The following is a 17,017-nucleotide window of genomic DNA, read 5'->3' as shown; positions in this document are numbered from 1 at the left end:
AGCCGTGTGGTGGGGGGACCGTCTGCAGCCCCACGCGGGGGCCGGGGTTCGCCCCCACCCGGGACCCCGCTGCTGCAGACGCCGTGTTCCCAAATCGTGCCAGGGACACGCGGCAGCGCGTCGCCCACCCGGCGTCTGGCACCCCCGCGCCAGCCCCGTCTCTCGCCCGCAGCCAGCGCCGGGTGCAGCCACGGGATTCCAGGGGGCTGTGGGGCTGGGGCTTCGGGATGTACCCCACGCCATGAGGGAGCTGGAGGGTCCCCCAGGGGTCCCAGAGCGACGCGGGGTCAGCACACAAGGCACAGCCACCACCCTCGGCCGTGGGGTTCATGGGCACACACCGAGTTCCACCCACGTGTTTGCAGGTTGAGGGGTGCGGGCAGGCGCTGCGAGGTGCGTTTGTGGGGTGCACGGTTCAGCGGCTGGGTGTGCAAGGGCTGGGTGTGCAAGGATTGACGTGCTACCCCACGCATGCCTGCGCCGGGGTGTGCCCGGCACCGCGGGGCCGCGGCGTGGCCGGCGCCGTGGGCGTGCGCGGGGCCCACGGGTGTGCCGGGAGCCCTGGGAGCCGCGGCAGCCGTGGGTGTTTCCTGGCGCACCCTCTGCGGCAAGGGCTGGGCAGAGGGACAAGGGGGGGCACCCGGTCCTGTTGCCCACACCCACCTGCCATGGGTGCACGGACACACCTGCCAGGTGACACCGACGCTGCCCCCACGGTGGGCACAACGCTGGCACTGCGGATTGCCCCATACTGGGAGCACTGGGATGAGCACAGCCTGGCAGCAGCGCAGTGTGCTGGGCAGGGCTGGGGGCAGCGGGGAGAGGAGGAGGAGGAGGCAGGATGGGGTACAGGGGGTGAGAACCACCCCGACCCCTGGGCTGGGCAGTGAGAGGGGTTCTGCCCAGCCTCACCCACTGCCGGCGGCCCCCCACTGTTATCAGCAGCATCTGGGCGCCCTGGGCACGGTGATGTCACCCTGCGGCGTGCCACCGTGTCCTGGCTTGTCCCCTGCTGTGCCACAGACGCCTCCTGAGGGTGCCTGGTCCGTCCTGTGCCATGAAGCCCTGCCATGGCTTCGGGGCCAGGCCTGTCCCAGCTCACACCCTGCAGCACCCCCTGCCCCCCTGGGACCCCCCAAACTCTGAGCCGAGCCTTTGGGGAGGCAGCAGCTGTTGGGACCCCCCAAGGATGGACTGGGGGGTTCCCTAGGGGAGCACCCACAGCGGGACCATTTGCGTGTGTCCCCCCCCCCGTGTGCGGCTGCTGGCGCTTGTCCCTGCGTTGACACGCGTGTGCGTGTCCCCCGCGTGCCCTCCCGGCAGCGATTGCCTTACAAGGCCGCCGCGTTGCTCCTGCCGCGGTCGGCGGCTCTTCCCGTTGCCAAATTTGGCACGGGCCGGGGGTGCGAGGGGGGAGCCCGGGGGCTGCAAGGGGGGAGCCCGAGGTCTGCTCTCCCCGAAATGACGTCAAAGCGGGGCGCGGGGTGCCCGGTGCGGCACAAGTCACCGCAGGAACCTGAGCGGCTTCCGCTCCCGCCCGCCTTCCTCCGGAGCTCGGCGGCTCCTGGGGTTCAGGGTCCGGCCAGGCCCCCCCACTCCTGCCCCACACTGAGCCCCCCCGGTGTTCCTCATGGGAAGAACTATTCGCTTCCATCCCGTCTGTGGGCTGCTGAGTGCCCCATGGAGGTCTGGATTGGACTCTGTCCCCAAGCCCCGGGTGCAGGGACACGGCAGAGGGGACATGGGGCACCCATCCACTCCTGCCCCCTCCCCAAACAACAGCCCCACAGCTCAGCGCCCAATCAGGATTCACCCCGCCCCACGTGTGCCTGGAGGTGACAGTGTCACCGCGTCGGTGTCACAGCACAGCTCCGGGGGTGTCCCAGCCCACAGTGTCCCCCCACAGCCACCGACACCCCAAGCCCTCCCCCCCGCCGGCCTCCAGCTTCCTCCCAGAGATGCTGGGGCCTGCAGGAAGAAGGTTACAGAGGTGGGATGGTGCTGACACACGTCCCCAGGGCCACCCCATCACCTTCCCCGGGGCAAGTACAGGTGGGGAAACTGAGGCACGGCCACATTCAGGGCCACCAACCCCCTCCCCCGCCCCAGCCCGCGGCCACCCCGCCGTGACGCAGGAGGGAAGGAGCTGGCAGAGAACTGGCACTCACGGCCAGCCCGGCTGGTGCAACCGGCCCAGCTCCTCGGGGCAGTGGCCAGTGGGATGAGACTGGAGCACCCAGTCAGATGAGCACCCAAGGATTGGGGTCTGGCACCCAGAAAGGGCTGGAAACACCTCAAGGTCTCACCAGGAGGCCCCAGACCTGTTCCCCCTCTCCTTCCCCCTGCAGGTACACGCACGTGTGTGAGCGCTGAGCAGGTGTGTGCACAGCTATGAGGTCACTTGTGGCTGTGTCATGTCCCTCTGACACTGATGGGGGACCCGAGCAGCCCCCGTCTCCCCACACCGACGCCAGACACAATTGCATCCAGACTGCCCAAATTTATTTCAAAAATAAAAAATAAAATATTAAAGACCAAAAAAGCCTCGCTCTCCCCCCCGCCCCCCCCTATCCCCAACACCCCCACAAAAAAAAAAAAAAAAGAAAAGAAAAAGACTTTTACAGACAAAAAACACATCACGTGGGGGCTCTATTTGCACAGATCCTGACGGAAAAAAATCCAAGTCGGACAAGAAAAAGGATCCTACGGCCTATGAAGACTATGTCAGTATTGGCTCAGTCGGGTCATTAATGTCTATAAATACCGGCCCCGTGGCCGGGACCGAGTTTGGGGTTATTTATTCAGTTTTTTTATTTTTTTCTTTTTTTTTTCTCTTTTTTTTTTTTTTTTTTATGTTAAAAAAGAAAAAAAAAAAAAATCCAACCACCCAAGCGGCGGGTGGGAAGGAGTCCAGCGACTCGGAAGTTGGGCTCGGCCGCGGAGGGAAGGCGCCTTGGCTTCTTCCCTCCCCAAACAAAATCAACACCCCCCAAAAAACAAAGTCCCCCCCCACCCCCGTCCCCCCTCCCCAGGCTGCGGCGGTGGGGCTCAGGCACACATGTCCCCTCGGCCACCCAGGGGGGCCCAGCCCCACAGCCGAGCAATGCTACATATAGAAGGGAAGGAAAACAAACGGCCCCCAAATCGGGGGGGGCTCCAGCACCTCCGAGAGAGACTTCATCTCCTCCTGCCTGCACCGGGACGGGGTGGCACAAGGTTAAGGCCAGAGCCCACCCAGCTGTGCCCCTCTTCACAGCAAAGCAGCAGCTTCGATACGCCCCAGGGCCCTTCCCCGGGGTGCCGGGACCCCCCCTTGGCTGGGGAGGCTGCAGGGAGTGGGTGGCTCCTGCTGCTCCCCCAAACCCAACCGAGCAGAGGGGTGGGGGGCTCCCCCTGACACGCAGGTCGGCCCGAGGCGTCCGGTCGCAGGAGACGGCGAATCTCGAGGAGCCCCGGCTCGTGACACCAGCGCTGCCTCCCCGCAGCGGGGGCGGCGAGCGGGACCCCCCCGGCACAGTCCCCCGGGGCCCTCCCGGCTCTCTATGCTACGACAAACTCGGATTTCATCTCGGCCTTGACCTCTGGCTTCCAGACCGAGTCCTCGAAGTCCAGGTCCAGGCTGCCCTCGCTGGAGACGCTGCTGTTGCTGTTGGTGCGCCCGGCCTTGCGGTTGGGCACCCAGTGGTAGGGAGCCCTGGCGTCCCGCCGCGCCTTCCGCCGCAGCCGCTTCTGCTGCAGCAGCAGCTGCAGCCGCTCCACCTTGCAGCGCGTCGCCCGGTTCTCCGTCTGCCGCAGCCGGTCCCCTGCGAGGGGAAAGGAAAAGGGGGTCACGGGGGGCTGCTGAGCGATGCCATGAGGGGACACGCCAGCCCCCAGGCAGCCCCGCGTGGCACGGATATGTGGACATCCCTGTGACAGGCAGGGTGTCCCCCAGAATGGAGGATGGGTCATGGTGGGGTTCCCTGATCCAGGCTGGGGGTCACAGCCCACCCCAGTGGCACATGCACATGGAGGCATCCCATAGCAGGTGCCCTCCACAAGGAAAAGGGTGAGGTGGTTACAGGAGGGCGGCCTGACACACATCCTGTGGGGTCATGGAGTCCACTGTGGCACAGACAACTGGATATTCCAAAAACAGGGTGCCCATCACAGCACCAGGCTGGTCCCCAGTGGCCTAGAGCCCTTTTTTGGGGTGCAGGGTCCCCACTACAACACCCCTTTCTATCCCCCAGGATGGATGGGGAGGGGTCCTGGCCCAGAGCACAGCTGGCGGTGGCCCTGGAAGACCCAACCACACCAGCAGGGGCTGGAGCCAGCACAGAGCCACGACCTGTGGAGACCTGGACCTGGCTAGGAGAGAAGGAAGAGCAAACCCTGAGGGGGGCTGAGCCAGCTCTGGTGGTTTCACTTCTTTTCTCTAAGCAAATCACAGAGGGTCCTGTGCGGGCGCCTGCGACACCTTCCGGCCCCAGGGCTCACAGGTGTGCATCCAAAAATGCTGGGGGAGCCACTGCCATGCCTCAGCCAGGCCCATCCTCACCCCCAGCCTGGGCAGATGGCTTTGGAAAGGGGGAGCAAGAGTCTGGGTGACCCCAAAACCTCTGCCCACACAGGCCCTGAGCTCCTGGGGTAGCACAGACACTGCAGCCACCTGCCACTCCCTCACACCCCCACCCACACAGGGACACTTTGTCCCCACAGGGTTTGGCAGAGATGACAATGCAGGGTGGGTGGGGGGACCTCCCTGAATCCCCAGGGATGCTGATTGTCCCCAAACCTGCTTCCAACCCCCTGTGACTGACACCTGTCAATCATCCAGTTCCCAGTCCCTTTCTGCTCATTGCAGCCATGGACCAGGGACCCCCAAGAGGCCCCAACCTCAAACCCCAATCCCTCTCCACTCGGGGGAAGCCGGACTCACCACTGGGCTTGCACATCCGGATCTGGCTTTGGCACTGGACGACGGGGTGCAGGGTGGGGGCGGCGGCCGCCGGCAGCGGCTCTGAGGTAGTTTTGGTGGCGAGGTCCGGAGAGGCAGGCGGTGAGGAGGAGGAGGAAGAGGAGGAGGAGGAGAACTGTGTCTGGCAGCGGAGCTGTGTCAGGGACTGGGGCATGCCCTGGTAGTGTCTCGTGGCGCTGAGGAGGTCGTTGAGGATCTGCAGGATGGTGCCGATGTCCCGCCGCGGCCGCCCGCTGCTGTCCTGGCAGTTGGGGTGCAAAGTGCCTGGAAGGCAGGGAACAGGAGGGTGTGAGGCAAGCAGGCCCCCCCCAGACCCACAGCCCCATTGTCCCCAACGTCCCCTCAGAACCTCCCAAAAACTGAGCAGCACGTACCGGAGAAGGTCCCTGAGAAGACCCCAGGCGCGTGGTTGACGAAGCTCTCGATGACAGCCCCGGGCTTGCGGGATCGGGCCGAGGGGGCCGGACTGCTGCCTGGGGAGCTGCTGCTGCGGGAGCCACAGTCCACCTGGGAGGGGAGAAACACGGGATCAGCCTCGGGGTAGGGGTCTGGTGGGGCACACGACCCTGCTCCTGGAATTCTGCCACCCCACAAAGAGTCAGGTCAGAAGAGCCCAGGCAGGGCACAAGTGCAGCAGGCACCAGTCCCAGTTCTGCTGGCACGCAAGGAAACTCCCTGGGCGTCCCAACAGGCCCCCCAGCCCTGCTGTGCTGGGCGAGGAGGAAAGGGAAGCAACAGCAACAGCTCCTGCCAACCCATGGGGACAGGCAGGGTGTGAGGACAGGCTTCACCCTGTCCAAGGGTAAGAGCTTGGGTTACACCCTGTCCTTGAGCCCCTCCCTGGGACCTGGGGACATTCTGGAGACCAGACTGCGGACAACCCATTTCCACACATGAGGAAACCGAGGGAGGGCCAGGCATGACCACGGCTGAGCTGGCAAAGTCACAGCTTCATCCCCCTTCCCCAAAGGCCCCAGGACACCCCCAGACTCACCTCTGAGCAGGAGGAGACCACGCTGCTGTTCACCGTCTGCGTGCTGGCCCCGTGCGACCGGAACATCCCGGCGGTGACGGGGGCGGCGTGAGGGGCGTTACAGTACATGGGGGGTGCCGGCGAGGCGGGCGTGGGGCTGGGGGCCGGGCTCTGTTGGCACGTGGGCGCCACGGGGATGCGGGTGAAGCCTGAGCCGCTGGCACCGTGCAGCGTCCGGCAGTGGGGGCTGGCGCTGGCCCCCGCCTCGCCGCGGCTGGCGATGAGGTGCCGGTGCTGGAGCTGTCCGGTGCTCTGCTGAGCCGCCAGCTGCAGCTGCACGAACATCATGTGGTCACCCACGCGCAGGGCCAGGGTCAGCGGGGACCGGCCTGACAAGAAGTCGTTGACCTGGGGAGAAAGAATTCGGGACCTTCATTAGCCATGGCACAAGAAGCAGGGCAGCGGTTGTCCCCCTGGTGCTCAGCAGGGGATGGTGGTTGTCCCTACAGGTTTCTCTAGGCCATAGGGAAGGGTCATTGGGGCAGAGAAGGGGTGACCCCCTCCCGCAGCCCTTCCCGTGCCAGGCTGGCAGGCGAGCCCAGCTGCCGTCCCCACACGACCCCAGCCCGGTGCCAGCTCTGTCAGCTGACAGTGCCGGGGGGTATTTTTCTTCCTTCTGCCCTTCCTGCCCTTTATTCCCCACCACTGAGTGGCCGTGCCTGCCTGGCCGCCCTCCCCGGCGCTGATCCCGGCGGGCAGGGACGGGCAGGGGCCACGGCTGGGACTGCCCAGAGCTGTAAACCTGGCCACGGGCCAGCACTGCTGCTCCGGCCAGCGCAGTGCCAGCGGGAGGAGTGTCCCCCCCCCGGGCCGAGGAGGTGCCCCTGCTGGCACAGGGAGAAGAGGAGGGGGCAGGTGAGGACATGCCAGGTCCCTGCATGCCCACCACTGTGACTCAGGCAAGTGCAGCCCACCTGCCCTCCTCTCCCCCCTCAAGGCAGCTGGGGGTGGGGGACAGGCCCTGCCCAAGCCCGGAGGCTCCAGCTCCGGCAGGTGATGGAGCAGCTGCAGCGTGGAGACAAGAGCCAGGGCCTGACCCTCCCCAGGCTGCAGCTGTGGGGGGTCCCCAATGCCCAACACCTGCCACCCCCAGCTCACACCCCTCAGCCTCCCTGCAGTCCCATAAATCACTTGGCAGCTGTGGCGGGCAATAGGGCAGCCCCTGAGCACTGCCCCACATTCTATGGGGGCTGGGACAGCCATGAGCTGGTGTGAGCCCCCGCCTTGCCCTCACGTGTGCTGCAGGGGGGCTGTGCCTCTCCCCCCTGCCAGCCCAGACGGGTCATTGAGGATGATGCCCCCTCTTCCACCCCACTGCCCCCTCACTATTCCAGGGCACACAGGAGCTGGCTTTCCCAGCCTGCCACATGCAGCTCCAGATATCACCCACCCACACCCCATGGCACCTTTGGGGTGCAGCCGTGGAGGGGTCCCCAGTGGGACCAGCACCCTCCTGTCCCCAGCAGTGTGGAGCAGAGCCCCCCTGGGCCCCCCCAGCCCCGGCCCCGCTCCCCCACGCCCCGCTGCCGCGGGGGCCGGTTCTGAGAAGCCGTGGGAAAAGCAGCTTTAAAAATACCAGCAGCAAAGCCCCGAGCGTGTCAGGCGGAGGCTGCAGAGGAAGGGGTGGGCGAGAAGGAGACGCTGCAGCTCTGGACACGGAGGTTACGGGGCGAGGGGGCGGGAGAGGACAGCGGGCATGCACATGGGCACACGTGTGCACACGCGTGTGTGTGTGTGTGTGTGTGCACAGAGCACTCGGCAGCGGGAAAGCATCACCCCAGCCCCTGTCCTGCTTCAGTTTCCCTTCCCATAGCAGCCTGGATGGCCTCATGCCAGGCTGGCAGCCCCATCCGCACTGCTTGGCCCCACCCCAGCTCTGGCCACCTCCGGCCCCTACATGGAACCCCCCACGGCTGCTGGGTCACCCAAGCCACTGTAGGGGGTACATTTCACACAGGGACCCCACAGAGCCCAGTGCCAGGTCCAGGCACCGTTCACCAAAGTGTGGGAAGAGGATCCAGCTGGGTCCTGCTCCCACTGGGCTCCTGAGCAGGCTCTTTCACAGCCTCATCCCAACCCCAGCCAGCCCTCCTCTGCACCCAGGTGTGCCCGGGGGAGCCCCGCGCACCTCCCCGGGGCCTCCTGACGTCAGCCGGCCCCGCGGCCGCCTCCCGCTCCCTCTGACTCACCCCTGCCCTGCCTGACCCCTCGCCAGCGCCGGGAGAAACCAGAGCACCCCAACCCGGCCAGTCCTGCGCTGCCGGCGCTTCCCGGCAGCACCAAGAACCCCCCCCGTCCATCCCCACGCACGGGGGTCCCGCGGCCCCTCGCGGCACCCCCGGGGCTGGGCTGTGGCACGGAACCGGCCCGGTCCCCGCGGCGCCCCAGCCCCGGGGCTCCCAGCACCCGCCCCCACGCCGCTGCCAGCCTCACCCCCCCGGCGAAACCAGCCCGCTCCAATGCAAACACGTCCCACCCAGCCGCCCGCTCGGCCGCCCACGCCGGGAGGACCCCGTCCCTCCCAGCCGGCTCCGCCGCGGGGGCCGGGACAGCCTCGCCGAGGGGGCTGAGGCCCCCAAAGTCCCCGCACCTAGGGGTCCCTCGGGAGCCAGCCAAGCCCTGGGGGGCTCAGCTGCACTGTACCGGGCTCAGGGCCCGCAGGGATGGGGCAAGTGTCTCCCAGCTGCTTCTCAGAAATGCCGATGACTCAGAGAACGCCGCATTCCCGCCTCGCTCCAACGCCTGGCCCCGCGTCACCTCGGCCCCCAGCCCCAGACACCCCCGGGCCCCCAGCTCTGGGCTGGCAAAGAGCAGGAGCTGCCCCCAACGAGCCCCTGCCCCCGATGGGGAGGGCAGCAGCAGCCCCAAACAGGCACAAGGAAAACATCCTGGGAGATCCAGATGGCAAAGGCAAGGCCAGGGCAAGGATGAGGAGTGGGAGCAGGAAATGTCCCCCCAAGCCCCTGCGGAGTCTCCAGCTGGGCCCCTCATCCAGTCACCTGAGTCGGTGCCCAGGGGTTTGTCTGTGCCAAGGGGGGCAGAGGGACAGAGCCCCCCGGCCACATTCCTCCTGCCCTGGAAGAGCAGGATGTGTCATCCCTCTCCTCTGTTCCTCCCCCTCAGCGCTCCTGGGCAGAGGGGACTGGGGGGGAAGGAAGAGCCGAGGCAGTGGGACCGACCGCCTGCCATCCCTGGAAAGCAGGGGCAGCCATGTGGGGAGGAAGGAAGTTGCAGGAGCATTTCCAGGAAGCCCCCGTGCCCGGCAGCCGCTTCCCCAAAGGCTGGGGAGGGGGTGGCAGCGCCCCGGCCCCCCCGCCGCCCCCAGAGGAAGCGGCTCAGCTCTCCCCGTGCTCCGGAGGCTGCGTGACGCAGGCAGAGCCCAGCAAAGCATGAATGGGAGGAGTGGTTTCCTGCCCCCCCGCCGCCCCCCAGGTGCTGGCGGTTCCTCCTGCTCAGCCCTGGCTTCCTGAATCACCAACCGGAGGAACCTGCGGTGGGCAGGGAGGTGCGGAGCCGCTTCCCGCAGCCAGTGCCAGACCGAGCCCACCCACCCTCCTCCGCCCGCTGTGCTTGGTCTGGGGGGGACCGCAGCCCTGTGCAGGGGGGTACCCGGAGCTCCACGGGCTCCTGGCTCCCCAGTCCACCCCACGCCCACACTAGAGCAGAGCTGCGCAGCCCCATCAGAAATATCTGCAGCCCTGAGACCAGGACGTGCACTGTGACCCCCAGGCTGCCAGAACCAGCCCCCTCCCACAGCTCTGCGCCCCAGCTGGGATGGGCAGCACCCTGCAAACCCCACCACGGGACCCCAGCAGCCTCTGGCACTGGGGATCCGCTGGGGCTCCAGTCCAAGCTCACTCCCCCAGCCCGCATGGGGTTAAACCAGCTCCCAAAAGTCAAGGTCACCCCGGGCAGCCAAGGGCACTGCGGGACAGTCCCTGCGGGCAGGGTCGCCTGGCCCTTGCCACATCCTCACAGAGGGCACAGCAGTGCCCCAGCAGCCCCTTCTGTGAGCCCTGGCACGGCGTGGGGCTCAGCCCCTTCCCAGAATTCAGCAAGGCAGGTTCTAAAACCCCTCAAAAACCCAACCCTTAAAAAACCCGAAGCTGCAGCATCGGCCAGAAAAAGGAAGGAAAGAGTTTCACAGCAGTAACAGAGACGGAAAACAAAGGAGCGGGGCCTGCGCGGCTGGGGGTAAATTCCACCTTCGCGGCAGGAGCCGGCGGCTGCGCGCGCACCCACGGCTCACCCACGGCTCTCCCACCCTGGGAACGCTTCCGCAGCTGAGACCCCCCCAGCAATGAGGACCCCCCTGCCCACCCACCTGCCACCCCTCCAACAACTCCGCAGCGATTCAACCACGCCAACGCCGCCTACTTGGCCCCTTCTGCGCCCCTTCCTTGGCACCCGGCGCCCCAGCACAAGGCCAGCTGGGACAAGCAAGGGACAAGGAAAGGGTCAGAACACCCCGGCACAGGCAAATCTGCACCCTCCGAGGACGGCTCCAAGGAAAGGGGGAAGAACCCTTTGGGTGCTGGGGGGAAGCCAGGCTCTGCAGCTCTACAACCCCCTAGAGGGGCCCTGCCAGCCTTAACACCCCTCACAGCCGTGGGGCAGATGGGCAGCCCTGTGCCCGCACCCCAGGGTGGGCATTTTGGTGAGGGGGGGAGCTGCAGCTCCACACCCCCAGGCAGAGCCCTGAGCCGCCCCCGGCTCTGCCACCGACCTGCAGCGTGACCTTGAGTGAGTCACTTCACCTCCCCGGCTCCCGGCTTGTTTGGGCTGCGAGGCTGCGGCATGGGACCTCCCCGAGTCGGGCACCACCCTCAGCGCTCCCAGCCATGCTGAGGGTGAAACCTCATCGAGGCACCAACGCCAAAGCTTTTGGGAGGGGACGCAAAGTGAAGCCGCAGCTGTCCTTTTTCCCCCCCCCCCCCACCCACCGCCCTCCACCTTTGTCTCCATCCTGCCCCGCCATCCAGCCCCTCACCTGAGTTTCAGTTAAGCTTTCCAGAGCTTGCATCACCGACTGTTCTGGCCTGGATGCCTGGGACTGGAAAAAAAAAAAGGAGGAGGGGGGGGATTAACGTTACAAATGCAGCAAAGGAGGGGGCGTCCGCAGCAGGAGGGAGGGATGACATGTCACTTCCACTATTTCTACACAAGCCCTGAGAAAGGAGTGAAATACTAAACCTGCTGCCGTGCCCAACCCAGCGCTGCCTCCTCAGCGAGAGCTGGGGCAGCAGAGCCGCAGGGCTGCCAGCACATCACATCCTCATCCTTGCCCGGGGCTTTAATAATAGACAGGGACGAGTGGGAGGGATGGAGGGAGCAGCAGGAAAAGGCCACTCACCATCAAGCCGGCCTCCACGGTGGGCACCAGTGTCAGCTTGCTGCCTTCCACGACCCCCAGGTCCTGCAGTTTGCCAGAGCTGAGGCGGCTATAGGGGGGGAGATGCCAAAAGCAGGGTCAGTGCAGGTCGGGCAGCCCCTCCACGGGGTACACGCGAGAAGGGGACACCAGCTGCAAGTCTGGCTGCTCCCAGGGGACCAACAGCTCCCCAAGCACCCCTAACCCAAAAAATTCTAAACCTTCACAGAGGTGGAAGGGAACCCTGGCCCCCTACTGCTCAGCTGCCCCCCGGGGGAACTCGAGGTGTGGGGCACCCCTGCCCGGGGCACGGGGCAGTGCTGAGGGGGCCAGAGAGGAGCTGAGCTGCGATGGGGGTGGGAGCAGGGGGTTCGTGGCACAGGAAACCTGCCCACTGGGGGGGCGGTTAGAGAGAAGTTGGGACCGGTGTAGGTGGGGGAAGCAGCACTGGGAACGTGCTCCCTCAACCCCGCGGGTGCCGGCAGATGGATGTGGTGTCCCCGTGTGTCCCCCTCCTCTTTTCCTCCCCGATCCGGGAAAAGACTCTCCAAGTTACTCCCGGCGCGGCCCCACGCGGGCCCCGCTCCACGCGGGGGGTGCGCAGCCCCTCGGCCCGGGCCCCCGGCGAACAAAGACCCCCCCTCCCGCCGCCCCCGGCCCCGGGGGCTCAGGAGGGGCCGGGCCGAGCCGCCGCCGGGGCTGAGCCCAGAACAAAGGGCCGGGGCACGGCCGGGCCCCGCCGCCCACAAAGGAGCCCCGGCAGGGCCGGGCGAGGGGGCGGCGGCCGCTCTCCGGGCCCGGCGCCCCCCTCCCTCCTTCCCTCCGCCCCGGACCCCCCCTCCCTCCTTCCCTCCCTCCGGCCCGGCCCCCGCTCGCCCCCGCCGCGGCCCCCCGGGCTGTTCCCCCCCCGCCCCGCACAGGAATGGGGCCGGCAAGGGGGAGGGGGCGGGAGCCTTTGTGCGGTGCCGAGCCCGGTGCGAGGGGGCCGCCCCCGCGCCCAGCCCCGCTCTCGGGGGCTGGGGACCCCGGACCTCCCGAGCCCCCCCGGTACCGAGCCGTGCCGTACCTCTCTTTGTGCAGCAGCGCCAGACGCTCCTTGGGCACCTTGAGGCGCTGGGACAGCCGCCGCTTCAGCCCCTCCACCGTCTCCTCGGCGGGCACCGAGAGCTCATAGCGGGTGCCGGTGGTGGTGTGGATGTAGAGGTTCATGGGGGGTTCGGGTGGCCCCACCTCGCAGGCGGGAGCCCCGCGGCTGCAGCTCCTGGCGCCGGGCTGCGGGTCCATCCGCCGACCTGCGGGGGCAGCGGCGGTCGGTGTCGGGGGGCGACGGCGGGACGCGGCGCGGGGTGAGGGGGGGGGTGCGGCGGGAGCGGACAAAGGAGGGAGCGGGGCCCGCTCCGCCACACGCCCGGCGGGACCCACAGGAGCTCCGGCGACGCGGCGAGGCCTCGGGCGGGGGCCGGGAGGAGGCGGGGGGCTGCTAGGAGTGGGTTCCCTAAGCAGAGCTGCACCGGCCGTACCCTCCGCTGCCCGGGCGGAGAAAAAAAAAAAAAATATATATATATATAAAAATAAAAAATATAAAATCTCCCGTTCTCGCCCCGCTCCGGTGGCTGCCGCGGGAAGGGGGGGCGGTGGAAGCGGCGCTGCCTGCCCCTGCCTGCCGCCTCCTTTCTTTCTCCTCGCCGCCGCTCTGTGCTCTCGGTGCGGGGTGTCTGGGGGCGGGGTGAGGCCCGGGGCCGCGGCGAGGGGCGGGGAGGCCGCCTCGCTCCCCCTTCTCTGGGCCGGACCCGCCGAACCGGCCGCCGCTCGCGCTGCCGTGGGAGCACCGGGGGGGGAGGGAAGTTACAATGTAGCAACGTCCCGCGGGCGGGGCCTCGCCCTCATTCACTCCGGCTCCTCCGGAGGCCGCGGCCAATGGGAGCGCGCCGAGCGCCCAGACATCCGCGGCGGCGGCCAATGGGAGGCGGGCGCAGCTTCCCCACGTGGCCCGGTGGGCGGGGCGGTCCGGCCGGATTCCTCCCGCCCACGCGGCAGCGCGGCCCCGCCCCCGGCCCCGCCCCCCGCGCGCCCTCGCGCCGCGCCTGGAGCCATTCATAATCCCGGCACACAACAAAGGGGCGCGGGGGGTTCGGGGGTCCGGCCGGGTTTCGGTAGCGCTGGGCACCCCCTGGGCTGCTCCTGACCGGGGAGTTGATGGGGTTGGCGTGCGAGGCCCGGGCGCCGCGGAGGGGTGAACGCGGGACACGGGCAGGCGCCGGCCCGGAGCGCCGCGGCGGGGGCGGTGAGCGGCCCCCGCAACCGGAGGAGGCCGCGGCGGGAGGTGACTGCCCGCGGGGCCGGGCGGGAGCCGGAGCCCCCGGAGCCGAGTGACGCCGGGACACAGAGGCGGAAAGGGCGGGGGGGTCACGCACAGTCACCCGCGGCCGGTCACACCCGCCCGGTCACACGCACCCGCCCGGTCACCCTCCCGGTGACGCCGTTACAGCTATACGGGGAACTGTCCCGATGAGGGGTTGAGCCCCCAGCACGCTCTCACCGTCCCCCCCTAATCCCGCAACTGGAACCTCCACCCCAGCGGCCCCGCCTGCCGCCGCCCGGAGGGTGGAACGGGCACCCCGCAGCCCCGGGGCCCCGTCCCGGCACCGCACCGGGGGGGGCTATGAGTCAGCAAAGCGCGGGCGCCCTCTGCCGGCCCCGCTGCGCCTCCTGCGCCCGGAGGGGGGGCCGCGGGGGCCGCACCGGCGGCGCGCCGGGGAGCCCTTACCGAGACACCGGGTGGCCCTTACCGAGCGACCGGGAGGCCCGGCAGCGGTGCTCCCCGGAGCCGCTGCTCGCCCACCGAGATGGAGAGCCCCTGCCCGGGCAGCCCCCCCGCTCCCCGCTCCCGCAACGCCGGGACTTGGGGAGCGAGGAGCCGCTCCCCGGGACGCGGAGGGAACCGAGCGGGCGCACCGGGGTCCCGACAGCTGGAGCGAGGAGAACCGATCCAGCTCCCGTTTCCCGGAGGAAGGCAAAGCTACAGGTGACTGAGGACATGGAGGGTCTCTGAGGGTGAGCGGAGCTCCCGAACAACCGAAGAGGGGCTCTGCCGTGCTTCCCCCCGTAAGCCCCGGGGAAGCGGGGCCACCCCTCCCTCTCCGGGGAAAGCAACCGAGAGAGCGCGGTCCCGGTCCGCGGATCCCCCACCAGCCCGACCCGGACCCCCACCAGCCCGGCGCGGCTCTACTCACCGAGCAGGGCCCCGCGGATCCCGGCGCGGCGGGAGCTCAGCTGCCTCCGGTGGCAGGAAGAGGGAGAGAGACTCCAGAAACGTCCCGGGGGGAGGTGGTGGTCGGTGCGGTGTCACCTCCTGAGCGCTGCAGCTGGTCCGAGCGCAGCCCTGACGCGGAGCTGCCGGGGAGGTGCCCCAAGTTTTATCCCGCACCGCCCGGGGTGGAGCCTGGTAGGGGCAGGGACCGGGCAGGGACCGGTCTGGCCCCGGCAACGGCCCCGGCAACGGCCACGGCCCCTGCCCCGGCGGTACCCGCACCTGCTCCCGCGGGGGGTCCTGGTCCTTGACCCCGGGTCTCAGTCCCGTACTAGGAGTCCCAGCCCCTACCCCTCGTTTTGGATCCCGCTCCCGAGATCCTGCCTCTAACCTCGGTATCAGCCCACCGGGGGCGTCTCAGTCCTTGCCGGGGTCCCGGCTCTGCCGTCGCTCCAGACAGGACAGGGACAATCTGCCGTCCACGGACCGTGGGGAGGGGGCAGACCGGACACCTCTCCCCCCTCCACGTGCCCTGTCACCGGGGTCAAAGTCAGTCCATGGGCAGGGAACGGATGGGCTGAGTTCTCCTTGGGAGCCAAGCGTCAAAGCTGCTGCTGCCCGTGGGGACTCGGTGATGTCTAATACCGAGACTCTCTGATGTCTAATAACAAGGTTGGACCATTCCTCCCCTAGGGATTCCCTCTGCCCAACCACCCACTTCCCAGCAAGGACGCAGGCTTAGCCCCGCAGGGTTTTTAGAGCAAGGGAGAAATGGGCTGGTGGGCACCAGTTCCGGGGCACAACGCCCCGAGTGCCACGGGGCAGAATCTGCTTCCTCCTGGGCCAGCGGCTGCCCCGTGCACACAGGGAGGGTGCTGGGGAGATGCTCGTGACCTCGAGCTGCCTCTCCGGGTCTCTTCCTCACAGACAATGCCCTGGCACACCGAGACACAAAGCAGCTGGAGGGGGATCTGGCAGCCACTCCTCAGCACGGAGACCCAACCCGTGAGGAAGCAGTGCCGGGGCCCGGCAGGAGTCAAGGGGGGCTCTCTGAATCCCCAAAATTCTGTTGCTGTGTCCCTCCCGCCCAGCGTCCCCTGGGGTGGGCACAGATGGCTGGGTGGGAGCGAAGCCACTCGTGCAAGGCAGAGATCTGGTCTGGGAGGGAGCCTTTGTCGCACAGCCCACGGCCCCCTGCCTGCCCCAGCCCCCTCCAAGCTCTCGGGGGGAGATGAGCTCAGGCGGCTCCGACTCCGGCTCCTGCCATTGTTGTCCCTGGGAGAGGGGCCGGGGCAGGGATGCGCCATTGTTCTCCCCGGGAGCTGCGGAGCCCCGGGCCTGCGAAGCCGCCCCTTGGGGGGCCACATCCCCAGCTGGCTGTGAGGGGTGAGGCCCTGGAGCAGCGAGGAGAGGGGACAGCCAAGGGCACAGGTTTGGCCCTGCCACAGTTCAGGCTTGTGTACCAGGAGGGGACATAGTGGGGACAAGGTGTCACACCAGAGCCACTCCCACAGGGAGCAGGGTCTGGCCGGCAGCTCCCAGCCCCGATCTGCGGGAGGGGACAAGGGGACATTGTGGCCATGGCTGGGAGTGTGGCCCTCTTGGGTTCTTTGGCAGAGCAGCCATGGCCCGAGGGCAGGGCATCTCCCGACATCCTGGCAGCCCTGAAGAGCCCCTTTCCCAGTCACCACCCTCCTCACACGGCTCCATCTCCTTCCTGGGAGGAAGCTCATCTCCTCCGGCAATCCCATGACTCCAGGAGCTGGTGCTTTAGGAAGTGTGTGCGGGTTTCAGTCTGGTTGAAGGTATCTGGAGCCCCCAGAGACACAAGCTGGGAGATCCCAGGATTCCCAGCAGCCTGGATTTTGTGTGTTTAGTTTATTGTGTTGCCCTGGGAATAAATCGTTAAAGATTACAGGCAGACTTGGGCATAATTGCTGCGCGGCATCCGAGGCTCCTGCGTCTCCAGAGGGAGCGTTCTCCAAACCCCGCACGGCTGAGCAGCTCGGGGAGAGACGATCCGACGAGCAAATACCTACACAAATCCCGCTGCAGGCCACACGCAGCTCCCGCAATCCGCTTAGCTAACCTGGGCCCTGGGATTAGCCCCCGCGGAGGCTCACGCACCCGGGAGGACGGAGCGGGCGCCGGGTGGAGGAGAGGGACTTACCCGGGTCCTGCCGGGACACTTCCCACGGGGCCTGGCCGCCGGGCACGTCCCGGTGTCACGACACAGCCAGGGCAGGACCGGAGTGTTCGCTCCTCTGTGTCCCACGGTCCTGCCGGCCCCAGCTCCAGCTGGGAGCCCCGATTCTTTTGGAGGCTGGTTCTTGGAAGTTCTCTCCCTCGAAGGAAGGGAATTCCCAGCCCTCCTTCTTCGGGGAAATCCCCCACCAGCCCCGG

General features: G+C 67.7%; 2 protein-coding genes across 3 annotated transcripts in view; one reads left to right on the top strand and one right to left on the bottom strand.

Moving 5' to 3' along the window:
* Positions 1 to 17,017, top strand: part of THOP1 (thimet oligopeptidase 1) — a 319,814-nt gene that overhangs the window by 227,562 nt on the left and 75,235 nt on the right. The window lies entirely within an intron of this gene.
* MIDN (midnolin) lies at positions 2,481 to 15,096 on the bottom strand. Of its 2 annotated transcripts, none has more exons than XM_066336189.1 (8): positions 14,598 to 15,096; positions 12,431 to 12,656; positions 11,347 to 11,434; positions 10,984 to 11,046; positions 5,955 to 6,341; positions 5,335 to 5,467; positions 4,922 to 5,224; positions 2,481 to 3,803 (listed from the first exon to the last, which is right to left on the bottom strand). In XM_066336189.1, exons 2-8 carry the CDS (start codon positions 12,646 to 12,648, stop codon positions 3,541 to 3,543), a joined length of 1,455 nt encoding a protein of 484 aa, XP_066192286.1. In that variant the 5' UTR covers positions 12,649 to 12,656; positions 14,598 to 15,096; the 3' UTR covers positions 2,481 to 3,540. The 2 variants fall into 2 exon arrangements, with proteins under 2 accessions (XP_066192286.1, XP_066192287.1); XM_066336190.1 differs by lacking the exon at positions 14,598 to 15,096 and adding an exon at positions 12,787 to 13,280.

Source organism: Sylvia atricapilla, chromosome 26, assembly GCF_009819655.1.
Source record: "Sylvia atricapilla isolate bSylAtr1 chromosome 26, bSylAtr1.pri, whole genome shotgun sequence".
NCBI classification, from domain to species: domain Eukaryota; kingdom Metazoa; phylum Chordata; class Aves; order Passeriformes; family Sylviidae; genus Sylvia; species Sylvia atricapilla.
This window is presented reverse-complemented; position numbering and strand designations above follow the sequence as displayed.